The sequence below is a fragment of the Ixodes scapularis genome, unplaced genomic scaffold (assembly GCF_016920785.2).
Source record: "Ixodes scapularis isolate PalLabHiFi unplaced genomic scaffold, ASM1692078v2 PGA_scaffold4__175_contigs__length_147842914, whole genome shotgun sequence".
Classification (NCBI taxonomy): domain Eukaryota; kingdom Metazoa; phylum Arthropoda; class Arachnida; order Ixodida; family Ixodidae; genus Ixodes; species Ixodes scapularis.
Window position 1 is genome coordinate 25,526,144 of NW_024609879.1, and position 17,437 is coordinate 25,543,580.

Consider the following 17,437-nt stretch of genomic DNA (forward strand, 5'->3'; position numbering starts at 1 on the left):
ACAGCTCATTTGTCACGTACCAAACAACATTTTTTTTAATGATTTTATGCAACAATGTCCTGCCCTTGTCTCTCGCTTCACACAGATAGGTAGAACGCTACCATCTTTAAGAATAAAACGTAGAACGATTAACTTCTGTCTGTAAGTCAGTGCTGGGAACAGCGTGCTAAGAACACGGGACGGAGCCATTGCGTATGCCGGGCAAACCGCCACGACACAGACAAACGAACAGAATATTACACATACTTATTCATTTTAGGTAGGTAACAAATATCCGTCAGGAACGATCTTAAACTGTTCTGGTGCATATTCCATCTGAGAAATATACCGCCTTCTAGGCTGTCCACGGCTTAAAATAACAGAATGAGGCGTATTTTGTGTTAAAATAGATATGTTTCGGTGACCCTCAATCATCCTTCATTCCTCAACTGAAAATAGATGCACAAAATATAGCTTTCGGTCAAGAAACCATTCTTCTATCTCAGGTTCCCACCCCCCCTCCACCCTAAGCAGTGAATTTCCGAAACTCCCAAAAAATAAAATACTAAAATATATCTAATGACTTGTATGCACATGACGTTTTTTTTCTTGTTTTTTTTTTTGCAATAACTCAGACATATTTTTTAATTGGTAATGTCATTCCTTTCTCTCTGAACAACATCAAATCGGCAACAAAAGTTGCACACTTCATTAGTAAAATACAGTCTGACTGTGTACGCTAAACGTTCATTGTCACTCTTCCTAAAATTTATTGATTTCCAAAACTTCGACTATCATTTATTAGAGACTCCAGAGAAATCCACGCCACCTAGCAGTAATGCCGAGCAGCTCGAAGAGAAGGTTAGTTTTCATCTGTCGTCTGCTTTCGCTGATGGCTTGTCTAAGCAGCTTAGCTTTACGCGCTTGTTTATTAAAATAAAATAAATATTGGCGAATCATAGGTACCGGAATAAACTAATGGATGAACAAGGACATGAAAACATTTTAGTGGGCTGTAAATTTCCTCATTCGCGAGGTCAAAAACAACTGGATCACGCAACACGTGTTTACTAACTAAACTTGTGTTGAGAATCACACACTGAAGTGTTTATAACTTAAAGATTGTCGGAAAACTAAACCCAGTAAAGGAACATAAATAAATGTTTCGAAACTGCCTGTTTCAATACTTTGCTTATATTAAAACTACTTCAGAACCCAATGCTTCAAAAAACATCAGCCAATTCGAATGTCGCAACAAAGGACACGAAATTGGATTACGATGGCGTTGTTGAGGGGCGTATAAAGTATTGTCCCTTCCGCCAGGTACTAAATTAGACCAATATATAAATTTCGCGAAACACCTTCCACTCGAAACCATTTGCTCGTACTAAGGAGTCGCGCAAAAGTCAATATTTCGAATGAAATATTGCTGCATAACACAGCATCAATTTAAAATAACGCAAACATGGACACATATTTGTAGGAATGTCGTGTAGTTCCTCTACGGCTAATACTTATTTTAAAATCATAATGACCTATAAATCGAAACGCATGCCTCCCCTAAACAATTATATCCCACGCCTTCGCCGACATTCATTGATTAAGTATAGTCGGTGTGTATTTTGCCTTCTCTTGGGAATTCTCGGTATGTCTGCTACAATCACGCTTTCCCTTTCCAACGCAAAAGGACGTTGGCACACTTGTAATCTTGCTGACTTTGTACAACTGGGGCAGGGCAACCTGATGGCGACCAGCAGCAACGCCCCAATTCTTTATTTTAGAATGAACAGTAAGATAAAATTTCATAACCTTTTTGCTCTTAAATGGCGAGGGAGGAAGGGGGTAAAGGGCTTGAGGCGGCGGTCACAAGTAGCCTGAAAATCGTTTGAACTTGGCTACTACAGTTTCGCAGCTCATTGAGGTCATTTATTGTCTTCAAACCCGAAACTGAGGACAACGTTCGACGGACATTGGACATTGCCAATGCAAATCCTTATTTTCAGTTTGACGACCTTCTCCAGAACGATATTTAGTTTTATTTACAGTAGCTTGTCACTCTTCAAAGAGGCCTGGGGACTTTCAGTACCACCCACCTCGCTAAGTTTAAGACTCCAAAAATAAACAAGAAACCTATCTTCGACCAATTGCGCGAGTTCAGCTGGCGAGAAGAAAAGAACAAATACATCGGTTTTAGTAATTATTTTTTTTCTTTCGACATGTCCCTCTTACGCACTTAATAATTCTACGCCGGAGCGCAAATAATCGAAAGCGTTTCGCGGGCATAAAAATGAAAAGGACGTCGTTTAATCGGTCATTTCGGTGACAAGCGCGCCTACTATCAAACAACGAAGTCGACGGCAGGGATGTTCCATTGGTATACGAGACTAATATTGTAGAACACCGAACTGCTTGTGGTGGCGCCAAGTATTGTCATAGAGGATTGAACTGTTAGCTGAAATGTGGTTTAAAACAAAGCATAATCTATGTCACACCGGATAAAGTAATATAATACAAAACAAAATATTTAATCGATTAAATTTTGTAACAGTCAATTCTGAGGAAACAAATGTCGCAAAAGTTTGTAAGACAAAAGTACATTACGCAATACTTCTCGTAATTTTTTTTTAATCTGAGTTGTCACCTAAAAATTCAAATTTTTATGTTAATAAACGCGAAAGTTTTTTTTTACCATTTTGATAACATTATGTCAAATAAGAAACACCAAGCTATTGTTAAGTATGTGAAGCGTGCCTTTCTTAAAGTTTATCAGCAGGTGTCACGGATCGTGAATCGCAACATGAAAGCTGAAGACGGGGCGGGGCTTATGTTGATTATGTACTTTCCCCTATGAACATAACATTTTTTTAAACAGTCGCATGTTCATACCTCATTTAAAGTTTTACAGCGTTTGCATCTTATACTAAAATAAAGCCTGTAACCTTTTTAAGAAAATGACCATTCCACTGATGCAATTATAAAAAATAGACTCCACGCGAAATTAAATTACATATCTGCACTAACACTTTCCGACAAGAAACGCGTTTGAGGTTATAAAATAAAATGTATGGTGTAAAATCTAAGCAAAATAATATTTCGAAACCAAGAAAACAATCCTCCCTATGTATGTGGTTGCACATTCCCGCAAACAAGCAAAGAACTTGAGCATTTTCAAGTTGCACAACACGCACAAAGAAACCCACAGAGCGCTGTCGGTCCTCATAGTTCGGCCTAATATACGCACATTTAAGATTGCGCGGTTAAAGTTTGAACAAAATGCTTTACGGCAAACGATTTAACGCCTACGAAGTTCCTTTTGATATGCACAGCAGGCCATAATTGATCTAAAATATGTCATAAGGAAAAAACGGTTAAGTGCAGGCTAGCTGGTGTAACTTTTACATGAGGATTGATACCGTTTTTCAAACAGTCACAGGTTTCAATAATCATGTATGCTATAAGAGGCTTTTTTGATCGTGGCATGCGATGTATTCTGAATTAAAAATATTTAGAAAATGCATGTAGCAGTCTGTCATTTATGATAATGATTTATACGGGACGTCTTGATGAAAGTGCCTTATTTTGCAACAACATGCCTTTTCCGGAAAATAGCTGGCAACTGTAATCTATGTGAAAGGGATTTTCGACAAGTGCCCCGAGGATCGAAATAAAACTAAATAATAAAATTACAGATGGACAGAACAGCACATCTTGCGACTTTCAGTACAAATAGCTTTCTGTGTTCGAAGTCGAAAGATGTGAGGTCATGTTCGTTCCTATGTTTATTCTTTCAGTTGTATTTATTTCACCGACGCTCTCCCGTCAAAATAAATACCCCGAGACCTTACTGCCTGATGTACAAGTCCTTTAAATAAAAAAAATAATGGTGGTCACTATATCACGCATTGCCGGATGATCAGTTTCTGACCAAATATCATAAGCCTATGAGATTATAAGTAAATTGTTTGAATTTACTGTAAACTGACAAAAATACGAAGTCACTGTTTCAGTTTACATTTAAGAAATAGGGCTCATTTCTCGTAGGTGATGCCTTTTATACCTATATATTTGCCGGGTTTTTCTGGCTGCTATTGTTTTGTTGCAGAGTTCCAAAACTCGCTTCGAAATTTAGGATCAAATGTATGTCAGCCTTGAAACTTTTTCATCTTGACTCAATATCTGGCGCTAGATTTGGACATAGTTGCAGAGTTTATTTTTTGGAGTGAGAAAGCACGGTTTTCGTTTGCATTGAGGAAACCGGTTTTAGCTCCCTCAGTACGTTTTTGATTTGGGAGTACCTCTAGTGGAGTCAGTTGCATATGTCGCCTCTGCTTAGTTTCACCTCATTTGCTATACATAATAAATGTGGCCGGGATGTTCTTCTATATTTGATATAAATAAGCATAATTGTAGCTAAGTAGTTTTTTTTTTTTCATATTGTGTCAATTTCGAACCCTGTTCGAACTTCCGGGGCAGTTGATAGGGAACACAAATTATACAGTACAGAAATAACTGGCACTACCGAGTGTTAACAGCAATGGTTCTCAAATGGGGGAAGGAGTTAACATAAGGGGTATAGAAAGGATGCCTAAACGATGCACTTTGTGCAGGAAAAACCTTTGGCGTTGTCAGGCTTGTCCAGTCAGCCATTCGATGCCGCCGGGAAACGAAGAAACGTGTTGTGTGGTTTAGAAGTTCTCTGCTGGGTGAGTACTTTGGAGTGCGTTGGTAGGTATTTACTCTCATGCATGATGTTTTTATGATGCTCGGGGATAACGCTTTGCAACGTTTCATTTGGCTGTCACTGTCATAACACCAGATAATTATTGCATTCGGTGTGACTTCCTTGATATAAAGTCAATGAAGCCTCTCCGTGTACTTTCGACCGAAAGCGCCAAGACTCTCACGAAAACTGGTCGGGTCTCATACAAGCGATTCGCGCTAGCCTTGCGTGCTCAATCTGCGCCTCTTTGGACCCCTGAATGCCTTCGTAGCGGCCTTCAGGAGTCCGTATACCTTTTGCGGTGTATTTCCTTCAAGACTGACCTGCCCTGCACCTCCAGCTGTCTCAGCGAAGTTGGACACGTTGTCATCAATATTTAAATATATGTTCATACAGTCTACACAATTATTAATTGAAACGATTTCCATCTTTATTTTTTTTTTATTTGAAGTGTATTGGGTAAAAAAAAAAAAAGCGAACACGACGGAGGTAGTACTGTGAACATACGTTTGGCGGTAATGTTATCTTCCACATTATTGCTCTAAGAGTGATATAATTGTAGCACATGAACATTTATGCCGTGTGTTTTTTTCTTTTAATCTGAATACTTTAATTTACGTTTTGGGCATAAATAATGTGTAAGGGGCGAAGTTCCTTACGGTCTAGCCTTCTCCGTCCGTCAATCCGTCCGTGCTCACATAAAAAAAAAAAAAATATATATATATATATATATATATATATATATATATTTGCGCAGTCGACAGGATTTGGACCTGTGCGGGGAGACCCCAATGAAGTTCTAGTCCATCGCCTTAACCACTCGGCCACGACTTCGGGACGAGTACAGGACACTAAGCAACTCAAGAGCTGGGGTTTCTGTCATGAATGGAACGTTGCATATAGCCGCTTAACGTCTACACAGGAGAGGGCGCTGCGGTCAAATGCGTATATAATCGCGTTAAATTTTCCATACATTGGCTCAACGTTTATAGTCGAGAGGGCGCTGCGGTCAAATGTTCAAATGCGTATATAACCACGTTCGATACCACACACTCTCTTTCTGGCATGGACCGTTGACTTAAGCGGCGGAGATGCGTTCCCACGGCTTCAAGCGGATCCAAACTGATTCACTAGAAGAACCACTGGCTCTGCTTTTCACCGACCATAAAGCAGTAATAACGAAGTCGAAACGCAACCCGGAACTCAGCACTACCTATGAGCAATAGAAAAAAAATCAGCACCATCAGCATTACCTATGAAGAACAAAACCAGTATCATCTGCACCACCAGAGCTTCGCCCCAATCAACATTATTCACCACGTGGAGATAAGTAAATTTTTGTTTTAATGCGACGTACTACCAGTCGCTCTACGATCGGTGCTAATGGTGGCACAGCAACTATGTATGTACCGATCGCGCTACGGGCTTTTGAGTGCATGTGTCTTGCATACAGATATATCCCCGTGTGTCGCCAGGTATTGCGCCATGCGTAGCGCCGCGCTACGTCCGGTTTCGCCGCTCATGTGTTCTATGCTTACGGCAGGGGAAACAGCGATAAAAACGGTCGCCGCGTGGCAGCGCACTGCTGTATCCATAGCAACCGGTGCAGGCGCCCCTACGTAACTTTCGCGCGGCGCCGCGGCCGTAGAGTTATTATAATGTACGCTAGAGGTTCAACTGGCGCTAGTGTCTATGCGACTTCATTGACGCAAATTGAAGCAGACAGCAACCAGTCTACTTTTGCAGTCTTCCTGTGTATTCCTATGGGAAAGCGTGCGTGCATTTTGTCTCTTCGCCGCAAAATAACACGGAACACTTTGGTTATTTGGGTCGTACCGAATAGTATGTACCTTGATTAACACTATAAAACTGTAATTGCTTTAGTTAGCGCATTTTTCTTCATTAGTGACCGATGTTTAACTTCGCTAAATTTCAGTCCCAAACGTGTGTTCCGCAGCAGGTGTGTAGAACAAGCGACGATTCAAAGCAAATTTACAATTGAAAGGAATGTAGAGTGTGTTCAAGGCTCGCCAGCAATCCGGTGACGCTTATATATGGATAATATGCCAGTCCTGTTACTATATGAAAATGAACCCTTCGTGCATGAGCGGATAAAAATATTCAAAACGTAGAGAAAAAAGTCCGTGGGCTATAAAAGTTGTCTCTTCGTATTGTTTTCTCTGCCGAGCAGCTTTTATCGGGCACTTGTTCTCAAAGATTTCGAGCGTGCGAGTGATATTTTGAACGTAGAACAAGCAGCTTCGCTCAGAGCAGAAAGAATAAAACGGTACTTACTTATTTAAAATAGGAATAGATTACGTGGCCTTCAATTAATTTTGATCGTATATGCACGTGTAGTTACTGATCCCGTGTTACTGCGTAGTTTTTGCCGTCGTTCTTAATTTCCAGATGTTCTTCGTTCGTTTGGCACTTATATCCCCCACGCTGAAAAGCTCCGACGTCGTGTTCGCGCTATCAGTGTCCGACAGTGCACATAAATACACGTACGAAGCTGTTTTAGCACCGTTTTAATGCTACGAATTTGAAAGAAAAACACCGTAACTGACCAATTATTTCGTCGGCCTGACTGAGAAATGTTCCAAGCTACCTAGTACGTATGAATTATTCGGGATATTTGCTCTTATGATCGAGCGCAGAGAGAAAATGCACTCACTTTTTTCCATAGAAATGCATTACCGGAAGTGAATTCTCGACTGGCTGCTGTCTGCTTCAATTTGCGTCAGCACACTAGCGCCACTTGAACCTCTAGCGTACATTATAATAACTGTATGGCCGCGGCGCTCGGATCTGGTCGAACCAGACAAAGCTGCTTGGTGCGCATGTGGTGCGCCTAGCTGCGAGCGGCAAGTGGTGCCCTGCGCCCAGTTTCGCAGCTCGCGTGTTAACTTGCTGCGGAGGTCTACCACGTGACTAGTGGCGGCTCCAGCGGGGGCCAACTACAAATTCCTTCGCGCTGTAAATATAGCTTTAAACACTTTCTTTGTTCATTGTAAATTAAATTATTACATCTTTTTCTCATGCAGGCTGCAAAAAAACTGTTTTCACATTTTTTTTTTTTTTTTTTTTATGGCAGTGCACAAAATTAAGCATGCGTCTTATTAAGCGAGCTGTGTTACCTCAGCGCTGCGCCTGGAGTGCATCGCCTGCAAAGTGGGTTTATCTTTTTTTATATAGACGTGCAATTATGATTCACGGCTCTATTTCAATTGTATGACATGTTTAAAATATAATGCTTACCGGAGTTACAACTGGCTCCTTGCCACTGAGGTCTGTTAGAACCAAGTTTTCCGAGAGGATTGAAATTTTTTCTAAGTGAAGTGTTAGGCCTTCTTTAATGTGGATCACTTTTTCACTCGAAAGGCCTCTGCTTCCAAGAACCTTTGGATAAGCAACTTCAAAGTTTCGGGATTCACCTGTAAAAACATCAATAAAGCTGAACTTAATAGTCAAATGCAGAGCCTCTTTGCCGTCCTACAGCAATAGTGACATAAATGTTCCCGCGAATATATTTAATATATGGTAATCGGGTAACTCCTGGCCGCCATGATATGTTGCAGGGGACACTTCCGGTTAGGATATTGTTTGCATGTGTTTAAAGGGCAACCTCACTGGTCGTGTGTTTCGCATTCAAATCTGTCCTTTGATATGCTTAGCCTCTACTGGCCTTTTGAAGTACTGTTAGGGTTAGCAGTTGACAGGACAACTATAATGTGGAAGATCCCCACGAAAGAAAAGATGTCACGAACGTCCGCCTTCGAGCCCGAAAGGTCTCAAACGCGCCACGATTTCACGCTCAGTACTCTACTACGCATCATCGCTTAAAGGAGCTGTGCAACAATTTTTGCACTCTGCAGAAATACCGCTTAAAACGGATCCCTAACGTTAATGAGCTATGAAACACGCGTTAGTTTTTCACCCCACGCAATAGAAGTCCCAGAAAAAAATTAAAGAAAAACGAGCAGCGTTCCCCCCCTCAACTCGCAGCCAGAACAAGCGGCCACGTGATCTGGAGCCGATTATATGCCGCCAGTCTTGATCATAGCCACGCGCTGGGGTTGGCAAAGCGCAGGACACGCGCTGAGTTCCAGACATTGTTATGGCTCGGCTGTTGTCGTCGTTGCAGCGATTGGACACGGGTCACAACCCGAATGCTTCTCGAGCTAGCAATTATCACGAGCCCAAGTCGAGTGCCCACGCTATGCTCGGGTCCAATCTATGAACCGCATTCAAATATCGTCACTTGGGTGTACTGCGATCCCCGAGTTACGTCATCACATTTGGCAAAGGAGAGATTGAATGAAAATGATCGCTTTTGTCCTCGAAATTACACCGCAAAAAAGGAGTTTCTTGGCCAATGGCGTTGCGTGTGAGTATCCTTGAGTCCCAGGTGTGCCAGTAAGCTCGTGTAGAGAGAAAAACATTCCAATTGAATATCGTTGCACAGCTCCTTTAATTTTAAAATAAAAAAAAAACACACATCCGACTCTTCTGGACAGCGAAGAATTTTAATCGAGCGAATCACCCCCCCCCCCACTTCACTTCTTATGCAAATAAATATTGAATGAAAGGTTAATTAATATTCGCCACTTTAGAGCATACGGACGTCCAATAATATAACTTGATAGCATAAACTGAATCCAGACGTTTATGACCCAGACCAACTTGGCACTGCATTAAATATTTAATAACTAAAATAATAGTTTTTATTTTTTTATTTTAGAGGAGAATCATTTTCTAACGTTAATTTGTTGGTGTATTTAAGCTTGTGAACTGATGGTTTACGCGAGATTTCTGAACAAACTCGAGCAATATCCACCGTCAAACTACGAAAACAACGTCAATGATAAGAGATCGTGTGCGCCACGTGGAACTGAAACCCAAGTTTAGACCCACGTCAATTTCAGACACGTCAGTGTTGAAGTTAGAGACCTTAATTTTTCTTTTCAGTACGCAGTAAAGCGTCTCTTCGTGACACGATTCAAGCGAGACCTGAAACATAGTATAAAACCACCGGTACCATCCTTTCGATTTTATCACTCGCTCACGTCGTCAAACAAAACCATTGCATCAACAAACAAAAAAGCAAAAAAAAACAGAATTGTTTGAAACAATGGGATATATCTCCAGGAGTGTCGCGTGATGGTAACAAATCGGACGCGAAACTGGTTTTTTAAGCATGTCGCCTAATTCTAGAATATGAAAAAAAAAAAAAAAAAAGCCTGTCAACATTTTTGTCTGAGGCTGTCCTCCCCATGAATATCATTCACGAGATTTCCCCGGTAGACAGACTTAGTAACAATCGCGCTATCTCCCCTAGTCGTCGAAAACACGCCACTTGATTGTTTTGCCTGAAACAAGCGCCGCAATCACACACACGGCGACGGCTCTATCCCCAGTCAGGATTCTCTACTCGTCGTCGAAAACGCACCGCTCGCTTTATCGCGGGCACGATTCGAGCACGAGTGGCACACTATCCTTCAAACAATTCTTCAACCACGTCCGACAGGCGTAGCTCACTTCCGCTTTGGCCAGTTCGAAGACTCACGGCGATGCCGCGCTGTTGACGAAGCGATGTTGTGCTCATACACGCTCTCCCATATGGGCTGATTTATGGGTCAGGCCTGGAGGGGGGGGGGGGGGGTAGGTATTCGGCTGGAGCAGGGGAGGAAGGAGTAGGAGTTTGTTGCGATATGACGTTACGGTCGAAACGCTGCCCAGATTTATTTTGCTGACCCAATGTTTGATATGTCACCAAAAACTAAACTTTTGGCTGGTGTATATCAATGATTTTGTTACAACAAAGTTGACATTGTAAAGCTTATACGGGGGGGGGGGGGGGGGGGGGACGTGTAACCTTTTGCACTATCTGGAGGTACGAATCTCGTCCCTACATTTTTTTACGCATCAAGTTTACCTACAGTTGTCCTTCATAAAGGTGTGCACGTCCACGTCTGTGTACCCGTCTGGCCTATATAAATATTTGTACAGGCCAGAGGGATTTTGTAAACTTTGTAAATTGTGTAACCCGCCCCATATTTACAACGGTGCTTTGCCACATATAACACGCGTTGTACTCTTGCTTTTTCTGTTGCCGAACATAGGCGATACAGTTCGTAGGGTTCGGAGAAGACAACCGCGCGATCAAACGTGTTTAAACAGGTATTAATCCTGTCCGAAATGGTATGTATTCACAGGGTGTTCCATTTAACTTGCACTATATGTTACAAAAACAAACAAACAAAAAAACGGAGAGTTCTGCGATAATGACATCAACTGTATGTTGTTTGAATACGTTTTGTGGAAGTGCACACTTTTTCTTAGTACCGCCTAGTGTTTTACTTAATTAATGCTATGTAGTTCTTTTCTTAAAATATTTATTTAAGAGCCACTGTGTGAATTGAAAAGTTGTAGAGCGCAGAGAGAAATATCCAATCAAGGTTTTCCTCAGCTGCAAGTGCTGCAATCTCGACGCCCACGCGCTTTGCGATTGCAGCGCTTTTAGACGTGCACCGAAAAAAAACGAAGACCACCGTATAACTGCTGCTCTGTCCGAGACAGGGCTTCGTGTTAGCGTAGGCCCCGAGATCGGCGCATCGATTGTGCAAAAAAAGCGCGCGCTAGTTCTCCCCACGATGAATGGCGCACGAAAGCCAACGTTGTTCTTCACTGATCGTAGAAATTCATTGTCATGGGGAGGATCCAAGATCATTGATCTTGGATCCTCCCATGACAATGAATAGTATCGAATAATTGTTTTAGTCCTCAGACCGCATCATACCGAGGGGACATATAGCTTATTTTCTGGAAAGGGGGGGGGGGGGACTTGGATGTCGTAGTTCAATTTCCGTCTTGCACGTCACGGTTAAGCGCGTATCTTCGTGCGTGTAATTTATTTTATTTGTGTCGTGTTGCTATCAACTTGTGCCAAGGCGTCCATTTGTTCTCCAACACGCCAGCGATGCCTTTTTCGAATGAGGAAAAGGCGAGTATGGTCCTTGCCTTGGAAACGGATGGCGGTGGTTAGAAAAAGGCTGCCAGGGTGTAGCGAACATGGCACAGTAGGCCTCGACCAAACCAATCCACAATCATCAGAAACTACGATAAATTGAATCAGACTGGAAGCTTCAGGAAGAAGTGGCAGAAACCTTGTTTTTAAGCGAAGTCCTCCGCAGAGACATGTTGGCTTACAAGGCAGCCCGTCCTCACGCTAGCGTGCGTGACGTGAGCGCTGAGGTTGCTGCACTAAAATCGTCCGTCTGCAGGATTCTGAAAGAATCTAAGCTTCACCCTCCCACGTTCAGCTGCATCAGAATTCGCAGGCTAGTGACTTCCAAAGCAGAGTTGACTTCGCTAAACAAATTACGATCGAAGTTGAAGAAGAACCAGACTTTTTCAAGAACGTGCTGTGGAAATTTTGAAGCAAACTTTTCGCGAAACAACCAAGTAAACCACCGCGACGCCCATTACTGGAGCAAGAAAAAATCCCCACTGGCTGGCGCAGTCGTGGCATCAGTACTAGTTGTCCCTTAACGTCCAGTGTTGAATCACCGATGGCAGAATCGCTTGTCTCGTCTTTTTTGACCTGACGCCAACTGGAAACCCCTGTAAGAACGAGATCCGTTGCAGGTGCAGTGGATGATTTTCGCTGTAGTCTTCCATTGGCACGCCTTCTACACCTGCTGTTTCAGCACGACGGTGCCACGCTCACAGCTGTAGCCAGCCTCAAGCCTGGCTCAACGGAACCTTGCAAGAACAGTGTGTCTGGAAGTACGGGTCTGTGGCATTGCCTGCTACGTCACCGAACGTGACCCCCCTTGATGTCTTCTTGTGGAGGTACGTGAAAGACCGTGTCTACAGCACCAAGCCCACAACGCCAAGCGCATTGCAGGTAACAATTACGCAAATTTGCCGCGTTATTCCTCGGTGTATTATTAGGAGTGCAAGAGTGGACGTGTTCAAGAATATGTGAGTGCTGCATCCCTTCAGGTGGGCAATAATTCAGGCACATTCTGTAGGTAGCCAAAAGTGTTTAAGAAAAAACTGTTTTGAACCGTTGTCAGATTAACGTTAAAGCTGGAGACTCCTTCATGAAGCGGTCTCGATGCCATTATGACTAAATCTCCGCGTGATAACGATGTGAACATCAAGGACAACGCTGCTTTGTCTTTTTAGTAAGGTCAGCCTTGTATGTCGCATCGTTCGGTCGACCTTCAAAGAGTCTTTGAACGAAAACACATTGAAGACACGAAAACGACGAAAACACGCCCGAACTGTATAAAAACTGCGTCGTCAGAGAGCGTGCTGTCTTCGGAGGTTCGCTATCACGTTAGCATCGGCGCGTGGGCTTTTGCTTCCAAGTCCCCCGTCTTAGGGATAACATAATAAATAGTCCCCGTGACTTTTTCCGGTGAGACGCGCTGCGCTTCTATTTTTTTTAAAATGCATTTTGGTTGCCTTTGTTTACTGTCTTAGCTTTTTATGAACAAATAAAATTATCATTCTCTTCCGTTGCTTCCAGTGAACACGTTATTGTGAGTAGAACTCGCGCACGCTTTTTTTTTACCCTTTCCACAATGCTGCAGCAGGTGCTGAAGCATATCTCGGGGCCCACACAAACACGAAGCCCTGTCTCGTACAGCGCGACAGTGATAAGGTGGGCTTCGTTTCTTCAGAGCACGTATGAAAGCGCTGCAATCGCGACGCGCGGGCACCTTGTCACAAGGTCCCTTTTTTAATTTCGCGAGCTTTCTTTTAGGTTAAGAAAGACAAGCGCGCAATGTATATCATTTAGAAAAACACCCTCATTGAGTGTTCCTTAGTGGGCTCTACAAGTTTCCAAACCAGACCTCGGCTCTTCAACGAGTTGTTATAAATTAGCTAAATATTCCTAATAAACTCAAACACTGGTCCACTAAACGAATTCTTAACTTTCCCAAAAAGATTTAACAACAGTTAATTTAACTGTCACCAAGCGCTCCTTTTTTTTATTGGCGAAGTCTGGTGCAAGTTATTAGGGACACATTTTATACACTCTGCAATTGAAAAAAAAAAGGAAGACAAAAACGTTCGTTATCTGAGGTAATACACCGCACTATATGAGTTGCGTCTGCAGTCGGTGTGGTTTACACAATCTCTCTTTCCTCTGGAAGTATTTATATCGACGCTTTGCAGCAGCTGTGCATGGGCGACGCCATAACCGACTTTCCGTGTTTCCTTCTACATTTTGCGTTTGCTTCAATTCATCATTACCACAACAGGGAAGGTTTATTGCCATGACAGTTTCTCCTGTGTTGTTCTCCTAAGCATTGGCCTTTGCGGAGGCTCGTCAACGCCCGCTTAAATGACTACGCATCTCCGTAGAACAAAAGAAGGTCAGCAATAGGGGCTGTAATCTGGCATACGTGCAAAGAGTCTATAGGAAAACCGGGCAGATGTATAAACGACCGGCCTCGTGAGCACCCTCTTTTTTGACGGAGCGCTGCATAGGAACTTCTAGCTGTACATTGTAATAGATATGGCTCTACTCCGCAGTTATATAATATTGAAACACTGCCTACATATCACAGAAAGACACCTAGAGTAATTTAGGCTGCTTTTTGAACCTGTCTTATGTGGCAGTGTAGGATTCTGGATGTCAGGGTTGTGTCGGTGTTGAATCAATTAGCGCTATTGGTGATGACTTATCTCTTATTAATCAGACTGACACATTTCTGTTACCGTGACTGTAATAAAATATATCCCTGTACAGTTTTTTTTTAAATATTTTTATTCTTTTGTGTGTCAATCTATTTTGTTCTGAAAGAGAACGTGTTTCGTTAGTGAGAGCTGTATTTTTTTTTTGTTCTCGTCCTTGTATTCATTTTTGCTCTGTTTTTATTTCTTCGATCATGCACCGACTCGACCATCTTCGTCCCTTACTTCAGTTCTTTAAAAACAATATTCTTGAGTCAAAATAAAACACCCCGTATATCCGGCGTAGAAAATTCTAATCAGTAAAAGCTTGCAGATTCCAATAGGAGTAGGCAAGAACGCTGCTCGCTTCAGTGATAAGGCTTTTCTCCTGGGCAAAAATAATTAAGTGTTGCTTAAACACGACCTCTAACCCTACATAAATAGCAGGCTGGCGTCTTTGTCTAGCTAACATAAAATAGCGCCTGATGTATAAAAAAGTCTCGTATATTGCTACTTCTTTTTAGTAGCCGAACCGACTAAAATGATTGAGTAAACTGAATTTTTTTTCGGGAACGATATGCACATGAAAACGAAATTTTCAAATATTATTAACGAAAGGACCAGGAATCAATGCGAAACCAAAATATAGACCACAATATTCTGCCGTACTTGGGGTAAGGCTTCGAAAGGCACAGAAAGGACTATCTTTAGACAAGTATAGTGTCATAATACGAATAAATTTGAAAGATCACAGATTAAAATTCTAGCTAATGTTATCATAACACCTTGAGTGAACGATATGACATAAGTATATTTGTAAAGTAAATAATTAGCCAGCCATTTCACGATCTTGCCATGTGCTGACCAGTTGAACATTCTAGCGCAGACCCAGTACTACTTACTCAAAAAACATAAAATGCACGGCACCTTTACTTAGTTTTCCTAAATTTGCAATTTATGGTGTTGGTGTTAGAGTTAAGCCTGTCGACTGCTTAGAAGTCTCCGTAATATCACTGGAAAGGCTTAGCGTGTAATCAACGACACCTATTTTGTGAAATCTGTATGCGGCCAACATTGTAAGAAAAACTCTTTATCCTTTCAACATTACTGAAGCGTAACGAAATTTTAGTGTCCTTCCACAAATGAAATAAAAACACACTTGGAAAACACGGAGTTCAAAGTGTAGCGAACGATATTATGGATGGTGTAATTACTGTAACACACCTCCTGGATAAGGAAACCGTAGAGCTGATTTTCTGCGCAACCCGCCAAAAGCTGTCGCGGACCAGAAATAGAAACGATGATTGAACACGAGTACCAGCTGAACGCCGACGCAGCCTTTCTGCCCAATGTTTTGCGCTGGCAATGAGTAAGTTATGAGGAAAAATCAGCACGACGACAATGTTATCTGGAGTTGTTGACGTCGTCTCATATTCACTGCTCGTCTTCATTGATTCGATTATCAAAACTTGCTTTTTCAGAAGACTTTGACGAGCGTGTTGGGACAGATGTAACAGTAAGCTTTCTTACTGTTGCTTTTTCAGTTGTGTCAATACTAGAAAAGTGGTACTTGCATCTTCGACCAGATTTTAAACAGCTTAGGTTTTAATTTTATGCGCTCATTTGTTGAGTACATTCCAACATGCTATCTAGCACGCAAGGGTCCGTTCACAAAGCATCGTGTGAATATGTTTGACTAACTTACGTCGAGCTAAAGCTGTGCATTAACGAACATTTGCGGGTCGTATGCTGTGCGACAAGTTACACCTTGGACAGGTTGGCAAGCCTCACAGAAATCACGGTTGTCTCGGTAACGCACATTTCTTTCTTCCTGTAAATATCCACATTACTACGATATTTAACCTCAGATTACCGAAAGTGTCAGACCTTCTTTAAAAACACTCCATATGCTCTCTGCATAACAAACGTTAGTACATTTTGTCATGGCGTATAATATTTTGTACTCAGTTCCAACAAGCTATTTGGGGGAAAAAGCGCAATGGTGGTTCTGTAAAAATGCTTTGACAGATACGGAAGCACGCGTATGCACTAGTATATGATATCTACTAAACTTAAACAGCTCTAAATTAAGTGGTTTGTCAGAAACAAACCAATGAATTGGACTAAAAAGTGTACTTACCTCTCACAGTGGCATTTTGGATTAAAGCCGACAAAGCGCATAGAAATATATACCGCATCATTTTCTTTTCTACAAGGTGTAAACGGTTTTAGCGTGAGCTTTTATAGGAAATGAGCATCCTGTTAATTCAATACATTGACCCCTTCAGTAGTATCATTTTTATTTTCTGTTGCTAAAGGGCACCGGAAAAATTAAGTAAAAATGCTGAAGGAGCGCATAGAGTGTTCTTTAATGGTCTGCAGTTGTTGCGTTCTTGAAAGTTTTTTTTTTACAATAGATTTGGATTTAGCAGACGCACTATAAAATATTTGCTTTAGGACCGTTGATTTTATAGTGCGGTTTCGTTTGAAATTGAACATGCGTGTCGAAGTGAGTGTTTTGATTCGCTTAAAGATATATATTTAGCCCCATTTCGCTTATAAATTAACCTACTCCGGTTATTTTTTTTTATTTCTTCACAAATATTTTGGACTAAAGCTAGGTAAAACGCTTGGCTTAGACAGTTTTTTTTATTCAGTTCTGGCAGTTCTGATAAAAGGTTAAAAGAGAATCACTCACAGTAATTATTCTTGTTATTATAAGTTGCGTGGCCGTTTGACCAAACCGTATTAACGTATTTCATGCCAAAAATTAAAAAGAAATAAAACCACACATTTTTGACCTTTTGCTGCCGAATCTGGAGCCTTGAATCTTCGGATTCATTATAAATTTAGCTTACAAAAAAAAACCATATGCCTTTAGGCCTATACATATGCTATCGACAGTTACCATTTTAGTCAAATTTATTTAGGGAAATGATAGCTATAGATTTTGAAATTTTATCAAAAAGCCGATGTAGCTATACTTTGAGCCTATATTATCTAAGAAAGAACTCTTTTATTTCTGCGGGTAATCTTTTTGTGCAG

The 17,437-nt window shown here is 41.6% G+C and overlaps 1 protein-coding gene across 1 annotated transcript in view; it reads right to left on the reverse strand.

The window, feature by feature from the left end:
* The window catches only part of LOC115318449, a 58,352-nt gene extending 41,759 nt beyond the window's left edge, over positions 1 to 16,593 (reverse strand). The window contains exons 1-2 of the mRNA XM_040215041.1: positions 16,533 to 16,593; positions 7,958 to 8,133 (exon numbers count right to left, since the gene is read on the reverse strand). Coding sequence (XP_040070975.1) covers positions 7,958 to 8,133; positions 16,533 to 16,593 — 237 coding nt within the window. The remainder of the gene's footprint in view (positions 1 to 7,957; positions 8,134 to 16,532) is intronic.
* Positions 16,594 to 17,437: the final 844 nt, after the last annotated feature.